Source organism: Eretmochelys imbricata, chromosome 7 (genome assembly GCF_965152235.1).
Source record: "Eretmochelys imbricata isolate rEreImb1 chromosome 7, rEreImb1.hap1, whole genome shotgun sequence".
In the NCBI taxonomy this organism is placed as follows: Eukaryota; Metazoa; Chordata; order Testudines; family Cheloniidae; genus Eretmochelys; species Eretmochelys imbricata.
Window position 1 is genome coordinate 124,292,116 of NC_135578.1, and position 14,498 is coordinate 124,306,613.

Consider the following 14,498-nt stretch of genomic DNA (forward strand, 5'->3'; position numbering starts at 1 on the left):
AGGTTCCCCGACACGTCCCAATATAAGCCCTAATTTTCAACTGTTTATAACTTTCCCAAATGTCAACCAGGGGGACTGAAACTTTCCTCCCCAGGGGCTGCCTCAGGCTGAATTTTCAGGGAAAGTTTCAGCCAAACCAGCGCAGCCCTTTCTGAGAACAAGGCTGGAGAAACAGACACGGTCGGCCCAGGAGTAGTTTGGGGTAAGGAGACTGGTGAGCCTGGCCCTAGAGCACGGGGGCTGTTGGGGGGTAGGAGACTGGGTCTGGCAGGGCTAAAAACTGGGTGAAAAGAACAATAGGAAAGTTGCAGAGCCGAGCGCTCGGCCAATAGGAAGCGCCAGAACAGAGCCTGGGCTACCTTTGTTCACCTCCATGGAGTGATGCATTTTCTCTCCAGGACTAGCATGGCCCCAATCCTGTAGCACCGGAGCGCTCCGTGGCTGGTACCCCATTCATCCTCTGCCCGCCCTCTGCCCACAATCCCCTCTGGGGCCCAAGTCAGCCCGGTCCTGTTCCCGGTCACAGCGCAGGGGACCGAGACAGAGGTGCCCAAGCCCTGGGCTAGTGCCTGGCCCCCGGTGCCCCCTCGGTCTGTGATTCCACGATCGCTCAGTGCGCGGGACGGACGGTCTCCGCTCGACAGGGGCGCGCGCTGTTCTCCCACAGCACCCGCCTCTGCCAGCGCACCGGCTGGGCCTGCTCCGGGGCTGGCTCAGGGCTGGGCAGCGACGGAGGCTGCTGCCTCGGGGCCCTGCCTCGTCCGTTGGCGCCGTGGGCTGGGCAGCGAGCGAGGCGGGGACTGCAGAAGAAGGGAGGATGATCCCGCGGTTAACGCATTCGAATGCTGCCCTGGAGAACTGGAGTCTGTCCCTGCCTCTGCCACAGAGTTCCTGTGAGATGCTGGGCAAGTCACTTAAAGGGGCCACTACGGTGTGTGCCCGGTTTTCTGGGTGCTAACGGGAGGCGCTGGGGGCTGCTCTGCAGAAGTGCTGGGCTATGCCCTGAACAGTGAAGGGCAGCATCAGGCTCAGTGCTCTGACCAGCCAGGTCCTCGGCAGCTCGGAGCCCCGGTGGGTGGGCACTTTGGACATGGCTGTCTCTGCGTTTCCAACAGGCTCACAGCCCTTCCCCAGGGGGCCGGGGGAACGGGACGTGGGACTGGGACGGGAGCAGGGAAAAGACAGGACAGGGGACGGGGCAGAGGGGGTGAATTTGGGGGCAAATGGGCAGAAGACGCTGGGCCTGCTAGAGCACACACCCTGCCATCGCCTGGCTGAGCGGTCCCTGTCCTGGCCTGCGGTCCCTGTCCTCACCGGCCCCCTTCGGGAAAGCAGCTGAGAAACCTTCCGCGCCGCAGGGAGAGAAGCGGCAGGTTGGAGCCAGGAGCCCCCGAGGGCTGATCCCAGCTTTGTCACGGCTTCCAGGCTGCGCGGCCTTGAGCGAGCGCCCAGACGCCGGCCGGCTCGCTGCCCCCGCCCCCGCGCACTGCCCGGCCTTCGCGGCTCGAGTCTCAGCCAGCCCAGCCCACGGGATCCCTGCCGCCGGGGCCCACCCAGCAGCAGAGCCGGGCCGGGATACTTACACCAGCTGCAGGGATCTGAAGGAGGAGAGCTCTCCAGGGACCCGCGCGAACTGATTGCCGTCCAGGTAACTGCGGGCGAGAACAAAGGCCCGTCACCAATCGGGGCTGGGCTCAGGAGGCCGGTGCACGGGCAGTGAGGGGGCAGGGCTCACGTGTGGGGTGCAGCACCAACCGCACCCAGTTCGGCCCGGGGTCCGTCCGTGCAGAGACCCCCCGACCCCACGCTGAGCGGAGCACAGCCACGCAGGGGATCAGGGTCCCGCTCTGACTACGGGGGCTGGAAGTGTTTGTGGTTCCCGGCCAATGGGAGCTGCAGAGCTGGTGCTTTGGGCAGGGGAACATGTAGGAGCCGGAGGGGGGACGTGTCTCTGCTTCCAGGAGCTGCCTGAGGTGAGCCTGCACCCCTAACCCCCTCCCGGGCCCTAACCCCCTGCCCCAGCCCTGATCCCCCTCCTGCCCTCGGAACCCCTCAGCCCCAGCACGGAGCTCCCTCCTGCACCCCAAATCCCTCATCACTGGCCCCACACCAGAGCCTGCACCCGCAGCTGGAGACCTTACCTCCCCCCCTGCACCCCAACCTCCTGCTCCAGCCCAGAACCCGTACCCCCTCCCACACCACAACTCCCTGCCTCAGCCTGGACCCCCCCTCCCATACTCCAAACCCCTCGGCTCCACCCCCAGCCCGGAGCCCCCTCCTGCACCCCAAACCCCTCATCCCCGGCCCCAGCCAGAGCCCTCACCCCCTCCCACATCCCAACCGCCTGCCCCAACCCAGAGGCCCCTCCCACACCCTGAACCCCTCATTTCTGGCCCCATCCCGGAGTCCGCACCCCCAGCCGGGGCCTTCCCCCCCTGGCCCCACACCCCAGCCCAGTGAAAATGAGCGACTGAGTGAAAATGAGGGTGGGGAGAGTGAGCGCGGGGGGGGGCCTCGCAGAAGGGGCGGGGCCTCGCAGAAGGGGCGGGGCAGGGTGTTCTGTTTCGGGCGTGTAGGAAGTTGGAGCCGGTTCGGCAGGGCCTGGGGCCGGTTCGGCAGGGCCTGGGGCCGGTTCGGCAGCCTCCGCCGGGAGCAAGCGCGAAGCGGGCGAGGTCACAGCCCCAGTGCAGCGAGTGCTGCGTGAACACCCGGCGAGAGACGGCCCCGCCCCAGAGTCCCAGCCAGCGCGTGGGGCGCCCCATTGCTAACGAGGATTTGTTCTGCTCCTGTTTAATTATGGGGCATGGGGGGTCACAGGAGCAGGAACAGCTAATGACCCCCCCCCCGACTTTAATGTGCAGCCTCCATTTGCTGCGTTTCCTGCCCTCCCCCGCCCCCCTGTCTCCCGCCGGGCGGGTCACACGCCTGGTCGGGGCCCGAATGACGTGGCGCTACCCTGACCCCTCCTTGGAGCAGCGCGAACAGCTTCGTCTGGCCCAGGCATTCCCGCAGCACCCACGTGCGGCCGTGCCCAGCCGTGCCCTGCCGTGCCCCGCCGTGCCCCGGGACACCAGGGAGCGTTCACAGGACTGGGCTCTCGCAGGCTGTGGCGGAGGGGGAATCCCCTCTGGCTCGGGGGTAGCCCCCCCCCCCACGACACTGCCATTGTCAGCCCGCTGGCTGGGCCAGTGCTGGCCTGGGCACCTCTCCTGGGGCGGGAATTCACACCTCCAGCTCCCCATCGACGCCCGCTCCATGGCCAGGCTCCGCTCTTGGGCTGCCGGGGTAAATGCCACCGAAGCCAGTGGGGTCCCTCTGGATTCACACCAGCGTGCTACGCACGCGGCTCTGGGCCCGTTGCCGGGCGGATCAGCTGGCCTGAGCGTGCAGGGTGTCACTGTGACCTCCGGGGGGGAACGGCTGCAGCGGGGGGCCCAGCTGTTCTGTGACTGTCACCCCCTCCCTCCTCCCAGCCCCTGCTGGGAAATCTGTCCCGCTCTCCCTGTGCACAGCAGGCCTGGCCCCGCAGGCTCCCTGCCCCATGAGCCAGGGCCCGGGGTGGGCGGTGAGAGGAATCGGGCCGAGCCCTGGGACACTCACAGCTCAGTGACGTTCTTTGGGATCCCCTTGGGCAGGGACTTGAGGTGTTTGTTGCTGCAGCGAACGACCGTGTCCAGGCAGGTGCACTCCTGAGGGCACTGTGGCCGTGGGACGCAGCCCGTCTCCTCCTGGCCTGCAAAGTTCGGGGGGGCACAGCAAGTAACGGGCCCATCCAGATCCAGGCTCTCGCCCCGTCCTGGGGGCAGAGATTCCTACACTCCAAGGCCAGAAGGGCCCTGGGCCGTGCCTGCCCCCCAAGTGCCCCAAAAGCAGATCCCTTGCTGGAGAATCCGCCTGCCCCCAGGTCACTTGTTCCAACAGCTACTTCCCCTCCCTGGCACAGATCCACACCTGGTTTCCAGCCTGCAGGAGTCTCGCTCCAGCTTCCAGCCCCTGGGCCTTGTTAGACCTTCCTCAGCTGGTCGGCAGCCCACCGCCCAGGACCCGCTCCCCGTGGCGATACCTGTGGGCCGCAATCAAGTCACCCCTTCACCGTCTCTCTGGGAAACTGAGCAGACGGGGGTCCAGGGGTCCGGCACTACAGGGCAGGTTTTCCTCAGTCTCGTGTGCCCTTGATCGAAACCAAACCAAGGCTAAAAATCAAAATAATGCTGTCCCTGATGCCCTTGGGGCGGGTGTAACTCCCCAGTCTGGGTTAATCCGGTCCAGCCACCCGCCTGCTGGCCCGCGTGCCTGGGCCCTGGGTAGTGTCCCAGCACCAGCCTCCGCTCTGAGTCTGAGACCGGCCGGGCGCGGCTTGAAGGTGGCACAGCTAGGACCGAGAGGCTGGCGTGGGGTGGCAGCGGGGCCCGACGTGGCCAGCCGGGAAGCACCTGCCGGGGGACCCTGCTGCGGGGTGACCCATCATCGGCCGCCCCGCTCAGCCCCATGGCGCCTGTGAGTTACCTTCCTCACACCTGAAGTCGGGGAAGGCCACGTCCTGGAGCGGGATCTGCCGCAGGAAGTCGGGGTTCTGGCAGCGCGGGTTCCCCGTCACGATCTTCCTCCTCCGCAGCCAGTCACCCAGCCAGGCCAGCCGGCAGTTACAGTCGAAGGGATTGGCCAGCAGGTTCCTGCGCAGCAGAGGGGAGTGTGGGGCTAACGTGGTACCTGGAGTCCCCCTGGCTCCCAGCTCCCGAGCCAGCGGGGCCTGGACCAAGCCTCAGGCATGCACATCTCTGACGTTATGAGTGTAATATAATATCTCATTGAAAGGTGACAGGGCCAGAAAGAGTTAATGAACTCCCAGACTGACCTGACCCTGGGGCCGGGCAATCTTTAAAGCCTGGTTAGGAAGAGATGGAAATGGAGAGAGCTGTGAAATGCAGCCGGCATGGTGAGAGAGAGAAGGGGAGCTGTGTGCTCAGGGCTTGCGATGTCAGCAAACGAGGCTTGGCTATGGCTTTGATTCAAAGATTGAAAAAGGAGGATTAACATTTAGGAAGACACTTGAGTGACATAGTATTGTTGTCTATATGCCTCTTTGAAGGCTGTGGTAACCTGTGTCTGAACGGTTAATGGATAAATGACCCTGTGCTAATTGCCAGGGTGTTTGGGAGAAGGAAAGTGAAGCCGATTGTCTTCTCAGGCCAAGAGGCTGCTGGAAATGTATAAAAACCTTGGGACACGATCCTTCTTCATCTCAGATCTGCTTTGGGTTTCAAGAAGGGGAAACCCTGAGCCATGAGGATTGAGATCCCCAGTCACTGACTGGAGTCACCCTGAAGATGGACGCTGGACTGTAACCTGTGGACTATTTCTAAAAGGACTTTTGGCCACTACACACTCACCATCTCTGCCATGTACCTGGACCTCAAGAACTGAACTCAAGTCTGTCTGTATATTGATCTTTCAGCCAACTCTCTCTCTTTTCTTTTTAAATAAATGTTAGTTTAGTTAACAAGAATTGGCTCTAGCGTGTATTTTGGGTACGATCTAAGTTATCATTGGACCTGGGAGTGTGGCGGATCCTTTGGGGTTGGAGAATCTTTTCTTTTATAGGATGAGATAAGATGTTCGGTAACCATCCTCGTATCTGACAGGTGTGTCTGGAGGGGGGCCTGAGGCTGGCACTTTAAGGGCACTGCGTCGTGTGGACGTCTGAGTACCCAGGGAGGTGATACAGAGGCTGGTTTGGGCTGGTTTGATAACTCTAAGTATTGGAATATCCACCAGCGTGTGGGGTTTGTCTGCCCCGTTTGTTTGCAGTTCACCCCGACTGAGTGACCTCAGCGGGCTCCCCCATCGTTCCAGCATCACCCACCCCAGAGCCCAGAGGCAGCGGGTCGGGGCCGTCAGGCAGGCAGGGAGAGGGAGGGAAGGGTCCCCAGGCCGGGCTGAGCCGGCTGCGAGCGGCAGGGACCGCGGGACACCCCGACTCACAGCGTGGAGAGCGACTGCAGTGTGTCGAAGGCGCCGGGCGCGATGGTGCTGATCTGGTTGTCGTAGAGCGAGAGCAGGCGGACGCTGCGCAGCCCCGTGAAGCTGTCGTTGTGGATGCAGCTGATGCGGTTGTTTCGCAGCATCCTGGCAGGGAGGGAGGGAGGGTTAACGGCCCCCCGAGCAGCACCCCGGCCTGGCTCCCTGTCGCCATGCCAGCCGCACCTGCCCGCTGCCCGCTTTGGCACCCAGGAACCCTCACTGCAGTGAGACTCAGCCCTGCCCGGGGCCGGGGCACCACCTCACGCACGGGGCGCTGGGCGCACGGACCCCCCAGGAGCAGCCCCGGCGACTCAGGCCAGCTGGGGGTGGGGAGGCAGCAAAGGGCCTGGCCCAGACCAGCAGCAAACAGACGCCCCACGTCAGTGCAACGGGGGCAGCGCCAGAGGGTGCCACTCCCCGGCTGTTCCCCATCCCTCCCGCCCCCGGCCCCGGCAGGGAGGAAGCAGGCACGGGGCACCCTCCTGCCCAGACAGCGCCGGGGTGAGTGGGGGGTCTCCCTCTCGTCCCCAGGGCCGGGGTGAGTGCGGGCGGCAGGCAGCAGTCAGACAGAAGCAGCAATGATCAGGCTCTGTGCCAGGGCAGGGGGTGCAGTGGGAGGCTGCCCCGAGTGGGGAGAGCCGTCTGGGTCGCGCCTGCTGGGGCAGCTGCAAGGGCCCGATCTAAGGAGCAGGCAGCGTGAGAGCGGGGTGCGGCACCGGGAGGGAGGACGCAGGCACGGGGGCGGCATGAGGCACCCAGTGAAACCCGCCCGCAGCCCCCCCCAGCCCCCCCAGCCAGATCTGGCCCCGGCTCCACTCACAGGGTGCGCAGCCCCGCCAGGCCCCGGAACATGCCGCCGCGCACCGACTCCAGCTGATTGGCCGTCAGGTGCAGCTCGCTGACGGACGCCGCCCCCTCGAAGGCCCCGTCCTCGATCTCCGTCACCTTGTTGTTGCTCAGGTTGCTGGAGAGAGAGGGGAGCAGCAGGCTGGGCCTACGCAGGGGATGGGGGGGGGGATGCAGCCTCCCCAGAGAGCCACCCCGGAGCACTGTGGGCCATCACCTGCTGGGTCCCACCCCTCTATCCCCTGGGGGCGTCCGGTCCTACATGCCGTGGGAACACGGGCAGGCTGGGGGCGTCTGTCCAGCAGGGGCCAGCACCAGCTGCTGCAGAGAAGGTGTATGGCACCCCCTAGTGGGCACTAGTAGAATAACTGGTCTGGGGCGGCGGCGGTTCCTCCTGGCCCTGTCCGTGAGAGGCTGGCTTGTGCCCAGGAATGGGAGGTTTACCGTAACTCTGGCTGTTCTTACTAGCCACAGAAATGCCCACTCCTGCTCAGCTCATGGGCTCAGTGACATCTTGCGTCAGTGAGTTCCACAGGTAAACGATGCAGCGTCGGCCTCCCCCTTCCGCTGGCTGTGCCCCGCTCCCCGGCCCTGCCTGCAGTGTCTCCAATGCCCTCACCGTGGCCGCGAGGACTCGCTGGGGTCGCACTCACATTTTTTTCAGGTGTGGGAGGTTTTTGAAGAGCCCCGTGGCCTCCAGGACCGAGATCTCGTTGCTGTTCAGGCGTCTGGGAGTGGGGGAGGCGGGGAAGAGAAGAACAAAGACGCTGACGATGAGGCCCAGGCAGGGCTCGGTCCCCCGGGAGGAATAAAGGAAGCCCCCAGCCCCCCCACAGCTGTGATGCATGCAGCCCCCTGGACCGGGCGGGGGCTCCGGCAAGGCGAGTGCGTGTGCAACAGACAGACAGACCCGGGGCAGGACGCCCAGCACGCGGGGAGCCGCCGGGGGCCCTTACAGCTCTGTCGTGGCCTGCGGGATGCGCTCCGGGAGCTTGGAGAGTTTCAGGCTGGAGCACTCCACCACGCTGGCCTCACAGCGGCACTTCGGGGGGCAGCTCACGTCGCTGCTGCACTCGCGGTTCAGCTGCTGATCCTCCGTGCCTGCCACGAGAGACACGCCGGGGAGGCCAGGACGCCAGCCACCGCCCTGCGGGGGGGGCAGGGGGGCGGGCACTGGGCTGGGGGGGGCTGGCCTGCCACAGTCCTGCCCCAGTGCTGCGAGGTCAGCAGGGGGCAGCGCAGCCTGCCGCGCATGGAGCTGCACCTCCTGCTCCCCCGGGGTTTAGGAGCAGATGCCATTTCCCTGCAGCGATCAAGCCCCCGGGCCGGGGGGTTCAGGGCCACCCCTGCCCCACATGGGAGTTGAGATCGCAGCCCCCAGCTGCTCTCTGCTAGAAGCCCAGGCAGTGCCCGGCAGCCAGGCGTGGGGAGGGGCCATGGCTGGTTTTCTTCTCTCATTCAGCCTCCATCCCAGCCCCTGCACCAGCCCTGTGCCAGTGTGTGGCGCTGTGTGGGGCGTGGGCCAGGCTGGGTTAGGCCTTTGACTGCTTAGCAAACGGCCATTCGCCCACCTCTGGAGCCGGACCCCAGGGTGCCAGGAGCCGGTGGCAATATCTGTGCCAGGCCGGAGAGCCGGGCCATGCGAGTCCTGCGGGGCACTGTACCCAGCGACTCAGAGCCCAGGTACCCGGGAACCCAGTGACTGAACCTTGCAGGACGTCACACGGCAAACCACAGCCCCTCCGAGAGAGGCCCATGGACAGTCCCTGGGCAGACACGTCCCCTCAGCCCCGGCTCCCGCCCGCAGGGCTCTGCTCGGTCCTTACCTGGGATAAAGTACTGCTCCTTGGCTGCGGAGAGAAAGGCACAAACACGTTAGCGGGGCAGCCTGGCGCCGGGGCCCGCGTGGGGAGGGGGACAGCTGGGCACAGCCAGTGGTGCCTGGCGAGATCTCCTCCTTCCCGCCCTCGGTTCGCTCAGTGAGACAGGCTCTGGTGGGCTGGCACTCAGGGCTCGAGCCCCGGCTCTGCCACTGACCAACCGGCTGAGCTTGGGCAAGTCCCTCCATCTCCCTGCCTCAGTTTCCCCTCCTCCCTTGCAGAGCAGGGCGTGACGTGGTGTCTGCGGCGCCCAGCACCCCACGGCTCTGTTAAGGCCACGATAGCGGCGGGGAGGACGGATGCTCTGGTTCCCCAGGGAAGGGCCCGGGGCTGGCAGAGCAGAAGCTCCATGCCCCAGCTCACCCCTCTGCCTGCTCAGCACCCGGGGGGCACCGGCCCCTCGCTCCCTTCACTGACGGGGCCAGATCCTGGAGGGACCCCAGCTGCCTTCCGGGGTCTAACAGCAGCTCCCCGATTAATTGCCTCCGTGCCCCAGCCCCGGGTCCCGCAGTGGTAGGGGGCAGGGAGGGCCCTGGACAGAGGAGATGGACTCACCTGAGCAGCGAAACTTCTTGCTCTTGATCTGGCCGATGCGCTTGTTGGCCAGGCGGCGTGGGCTGGCGCAGCGGGCACCGCTGGTCTCAATGGGGTTGGCGCGAAGGAAATCCGCCAGCCACCGCAGGTGGCAGTCGCAGATGAAGGGGTTCTGAGCCAGGTGCCTGGCGGGGGGGATGCAGAGGGGAGGAGGGTGAAGCTGGCCCCAGCACTGAGCGTTACTGGCCAGGCCCTGAGCTGGGGGTGCTGGCCCCACATGGGCAGGGCCCTGGCTCGCAGCTGGGCCCAGGCGGGGAGCGTCAACCCCAACAGGGCTCTAGGGACTCTGTGGGTAAATCACAGCAACCCCCGGCCTGGCCCCTCTGCACTGCCCTGGGGCCTGCAGAGCAGCTCATGACCCCCAGCCCCAGCTAGCCCTCCATGCTGCCCCACCGAGCCCTGCTGGGGGGCCTGCAGCACGTGGTGCTGGGACCCCCCAGGTTCCACTGACTTACCCGGTTCCAGGGTTTTATTCCCCTCTCAGCCCCGGGGCAGCCCAGGATCCGAGGGCATGAAGGCCCCTTTGCCCACCCCCGAGGCTGCACCTCCTGGACCAGAGCCTGCCCCACGTGGGCCACGCAGGGTAGGGCAGGAATCCCCCCGAGCCCGGGAGTTGGTGGCTGGGCGGGGCGGGCGCTGCCTGGCACTCACAGCGTCTGGATGGCCCGCAGGGGGGCGAAGGTGCCCTTGGCCAGGCCCTGCAGCTTGTTGTCGTACAGCGAGAGCAGCGAGAGGCTCTGCAGGTCCCCGAAGGTGTCAGCACGGAGGCAGCTGATCTTGTTGGCGTTGATGAGCCTGGGGGGGCAGGGAGACGTCAAACAGAGACGCAGGCCGGCCCTGCTCTGGGCCCTGCCGGGGCCAGCCCGGGGGGGCACCGCAGACATCGGGGCTGGCACTCCGGGCTCCCGAGAGCAGAGCCGGGCAGACCCCAGCCCCTGCCCGAGCCGCCGCGTCCTTACAGCAGCTGGAGCGCGTGGAGTCCCCCGAAGACGCCCCTGGGCAGGTCTGTGATCTTGTTCCCATACAGCACACTGGAAAAGACAGAGCCCGTCGCTCGCACGCAGACCCGTGGGCATCGGCCTGAGCCCCCGGCCCAGCGAACAGGGATCCCCACAGGACCCCAGCCAGGAGCCCCGCAGCCCCCAGCTTTGCCGACCCCCAGCACGGGCCACCCCACGTTGCTGGGGCCCCAAGCCTTGGTCCTGGCCAGGGATCTTACCTCCGCCTCCAATCCAGACCCACCTCCCAGTGTGACGGGCTACCCTCAGCCGAGGGGCCGCGGGTCGGGAGTGAGGGGCGTTGGCGACGCGGTGGGGGCCCAGGGCTGGGGCTGCGGGTCGGGAGTGAGGGGCGTTGGCGGAGCGGCGGGGGCCCAGGGCTGGGGCTGCGGGTCGGGAGTGAGGGGCCTTGGCAGCGCGGCGGGGGCCCAGGGCTGGGGCTGCGGGTCGGGAGTGAGGGGCGTTGGTGGAGCGGCGGGGGCCCAGGGCTGTGGGTCGGGAGTGAGGGGCCTTGGCGGCGCGGCGGGGGCCCAGGGCTGGGGCTGCGGGTCGGGAGTGAGGGGCGTTGGCGGAGCGGCGGGGGCCCAGGGCTGGGGCTGCGGGTCGGGAGTGAGGGGCGTTGGCGGAGCGGCGGGGGCCCAGGGCTGCAGGTCGGGAGTGAGGGGCGTTGGCGGCGTGGTGGGGGCCCAGGGCTGTGGGTCGGGAGTGAGGGGCCTTGGCGGAGCGGCGGGGGCCCAGGGCTGGGGCTGCGGGTCGGGAGTGAGGGGCGTTGGCGGAGCGGCGGGGGCCCAGGGCTGGGGCTGCGGGTCGGGAGTGAGGGGCGTTGGCGGCGTGGTGGGGGCCCAGGGCTGTGGGTCGGGAGTGAGGGGCCTTGGCGGAGCGGCGGGGGCCCAGGGCTGGGGCTGCGGGTCGGGAGTGAGGGGCGTTGGCGACGCGGTGGGGGCCCAGGGCTGGGGCTGCGGGTCGGGAGTGAGGGGCGTTGGCGGAGCGGCGGGGGCCCAGGGCTGGGGCTGCGGGTCGGGAGTGAGGGGCGTTGGCGGCGTGGTGGGGGCCCAGGGCTGTGGGTCGGGAGTGAGGGGCCTTGGCGGAGCGGCGGGGGCCCAGGGCTGGGGCTGCGGGTCGGGAGTGAGGGGCGTTGGCGACGCGGTGGGGGCCCAGGGCTGGGGCTGCGGGTCGGGAGTGAGGGGCGTTGGCGGAGCGGCGGGGGCCCAGGGCTGGGGCTGCGGGTCGGGAGTGAGGGGCGTTGGCGGCGTGGTGGGGGCCCAGGGCTGTGGGTCGGGAGTGAGGGGCCTTGGCGGAGCGGCGGGGGCCCAGGGCTGGGGCTGCGGGTCGGGAGTGAGGGGCGTTGGCGGAGCGGCGGGGGCCCAGGGCTAGGGCTGCGGGTCGGGAGTGAGGGGCGTTGGCGACGCGGTGGGGGCCCAGGGCTGGGGCTGCGGGTCGGGAGTGAGGGGCGTTGGCGGAACGGCAGGGGCCCAGGGCTGGGGCTGCGGGTCGGGAGTGAGGGGCGTTGGCGGAGCGGCGGGGGCCCAGGGCTGCAGGTCGGGAGTGAGGGGCGTTGGCGGCGTGGTGGGGGCCCAGGGCTGTGGGTCGGGAGTGAGGGGCGTTGGCGGAGCGGCGGGGGCCCAGGGCTGGGGCTGCGGGTCGGGAGTGAGGGGCGTTGGCGGCGCGGTGGGGGCCCAGGGCTGGGGCTGCGGGTCGGGAGTGAGGGGCGTTGGCGGAACGGCAGGGGCCCAGGGCTGGGGCTGCGGGTCGGGAGTGAGGGGCGTTGGCGGAGCGGCGGGGGCCCAGGGCTGCAGGTCGGGAGTGAGGGGCGTTGGCGGCGTGGTGGGGGCCCAGGGCTGTGGGTCGGGAGTGAGGGGCGTTGGCGGAGCGGCGGGGGCCCAGGGCTGGGGCTGCGGGTCGGGAGTGAGGGGCGTTGGCGGCGCGGTGGGGGCCCAGGGCTGGGGCTGCGGGTCGGGAGTGAGGGGCGTTGGCGGAACGGCAGGGGCCCAGGGCTGGGGCTGCGGGTCGGGAGTGAGGGGCGTTGGCGGCGCGGTGGGGGCCCAGGGCTGGGGCTGCGGGTCGGGAGTGAGGGGCGTTGGCGACGCGGTGGGGGCCCAGGGCTGGGGCTGCGGGTCGGGAGTGAGGGGCGTTGGCGGAGCGGCGGGGGCCCAGGGCTGGGGCTGCGGGTCGGGAGTGAGGGGCGTTGGCGGAGCGGCGGGGGCCCAGGGCTGTGGGTCGGGAGTGAGGGGCCTTGGCGGCGTGGCAGGGGCCCAGGGCAGCGTGGCTCCGTAGCGGCTCCCAGGGACCGTGTGACGATCAGTGAGGCTGGAGGTCGTGATTCCCGGGGCTCTGGAGGTGGCGAAGCCCTTGGCCGGGGGCGGCCCGGGGAGCCCGGGGACTCACAGGGAGTTCAGCGAGCGCAGCCCCTGGAAGGCGTCACGTGCGATCTCCGAGATCTGGTTGTTGCTCAGGTCTCTGCAAGGCAAAAGGGGAAATGCCCAGCGTTGTCTTCCCTCCCCAGCCCCCGTCCGCCACACCAGCCCCGCCCAGCTGCAGCCCTGGGGGGCCCAGAATCCCACTGCTCCCCACAGCACCCCATGGAGGGGCCAAGTCTTTGCCCAGTCGCCCTCCACCGGGCGGGGAGGGACAAGGTTGTGGGATGGCTAGCCGCCCTGGGCAGAAGATGGGAGTCTTGGGGCCATGGGCGCTGCAGGGATGACAGGGGTTATGGGGCCGTGGCAGGTGCCCTGAGGGGAGGGTGATGGGCTGGCGGATGGGCTCGCAGGAGTGGGGCTGGGGGTGGGTCAGGAGGCAGAAGCTTCAGCTGTTGCTCTTGTGAGCTGGCCGGTTGCGAGTCCCAGACCTTAGGGCTGGCAGGCCAGCGATGGGGGCAAAGGGGGAATTGCCCAGGGGCCTGGGCGATGTAAAAGGGCCCGGGGAGGTCCCTGGAAGTGGCACGGCCATGCAACAGCCTAGTTACCACTGTGCAGGTGCTCAGGGAATCCACCCAGGGACCCGCCGCAGCTGGGGGTACCCCTCCCCCAGACCCCACCTAGCCCGGCCCAGCCTGGACACAGCTGGGATACCCGAACTCTGGTGTGGTGGGGGCGCCCCTCCCCAGGCCCGAACCCAGCCCCAGCCCTGCTGCGGGGAGAGAGAGCTGGGGCGGGGGGGTGGTGTCTTCTCTCCTGCCGTAGCCCTAGGGCAGCCTGCACCCCAAACCCCTCATCCCTGGCTCCACCCCAGAGCCCGCATCCCCAGCTGGAGTCCTCATCCCCTGCACCCAACCCTCTGCCCTGGCCCTGAGCCCCCTCCCGCACCCCAAACCCCTCGGCCTCACCCCCACCACATGGATTTTGTTATGTGCACGAATACGGAGGTGATGTGTCACACAGGGTCGTGTCCCACCTCACCTCCATATTGGGGCACGTAACAAAATTCATTCCACACACAGCTGGGAAACATTCGAGGGAACTCGGCAGTGGGGCCGTTTTAAATTGCCCGGCTGGGCCACAGGCCTCCTAGGCGTGCGGGGTGGTACCGGCGGCCAGTGGTGCAAGTAGAAATAATTTCTTGCCAGTACTGCACTCATGGGAGGGACACAAGGGGGGGCACGTGACCCTCCATGTGACCCTGCCCAGCCCCAGGTCCCCACGCTCTCCCCGTCCCCTCTGACACCCCCGTTACCTGTCTACAATTTAACAGGGGCAGGTGTAAAATGATGCTCTGGGCCCCTGGGGCCACCTGTACCTCCAGGTGTCATTGAGGGTCCAGCAGCCCCCCACATTGAAGGAAAGAAGGCTAGGGAGGACAGTCACCCCACTTGCCGGTAACACAGTATCAGTGCCTCCCTTATGTCCAAACTAAGCTTCTGCCAGCCTGCCTTTACCAGCCCCTGTGCCTTTGACGTGGCCCTGACCAAGGTAAAACAGCCGGGCACATGCTAACGAAGGCTTCCTTTAAGGTTGTTAGCATAGGGATTGTGCTGTTAAGAATGAATGGCCCTCGAGGCACAGCCCTGCCCCCCAGCCATGTCCTCTGGCGGGGCTCTGTGGGCGGGTGTTGGAGCTGCTGCCATGGGGCCGTCCGGTGGCCCCACGTCTTCCCAGCACCCCTTACCGGCTAGAAACCTCCTGCAGGTTCGGGGGCCCAGGGGGACGGCTGTCCTGGCACTCCT

At 67.6% G+C, this 14,498-nt stretch overlaps 1 protein-coding gene across 1 annotated transcript in view; it reads right to left on the bottom strand.

The window, feature by feature from the left end:
* Positions 1 to 14,498, bottom strand: part of SLIT1 (slit guidance ligand 1) — a 154,388-nt gene that overhangs the window by 21,536 nt on the left and 118,354 nt on the right. Inside the window, exons 11-22 of the mRNA XM_077822884.1 lie at positions 12,725 to 12,796; positions 10,301 to 10,372; positions 9,993 to 10,136; positions 9,303 to 9,466; positions 8,694 to 8,717; positions 7,824 to 7,968; positions 7,521 to 7,595; positions 6,842 to 6,985; positions 5,983 to 6,126; positions 4,507 to 4,673; positions 3,601 to 3,733; positions 1,584 to 1,652 (exon numbers count right to left, since the gene is read on the bottom strand). Coding sequence (XP_077679010.1) covers positions 1,584 to 1,652; positions 3,601 to 3,733; positions 4,507 to 4,673; positions 5,983 to 6,126; positions 6,842 to 6,985; positions 7,521 to 7,595; positions 7,824 to 7,968; positions 8,694 to 8,717; positions 9,303 to 9,466; positions 9,993 to 10,136; positions 10,301 to 10,372; positions 12,725 to 12,796 — 1,353 coding nt within the window. The remainder of the gene's footprint in view (positions 1 to 1,583; positions 1,653 to 3,600; positions 3,734 to 4,506; positions 4,674 to 5,982; positions 6,127 to 6,841; positions 6,986 to 7,520; positions 7,596 to 7,823; positions 7,969 to 8,693; positions 8,718 to 9,302; positions 9,467 to 9,992; positions 10,137 to 10,300; positions 10,373 to 12,724; positions 12,797 to 14,498) is intronic.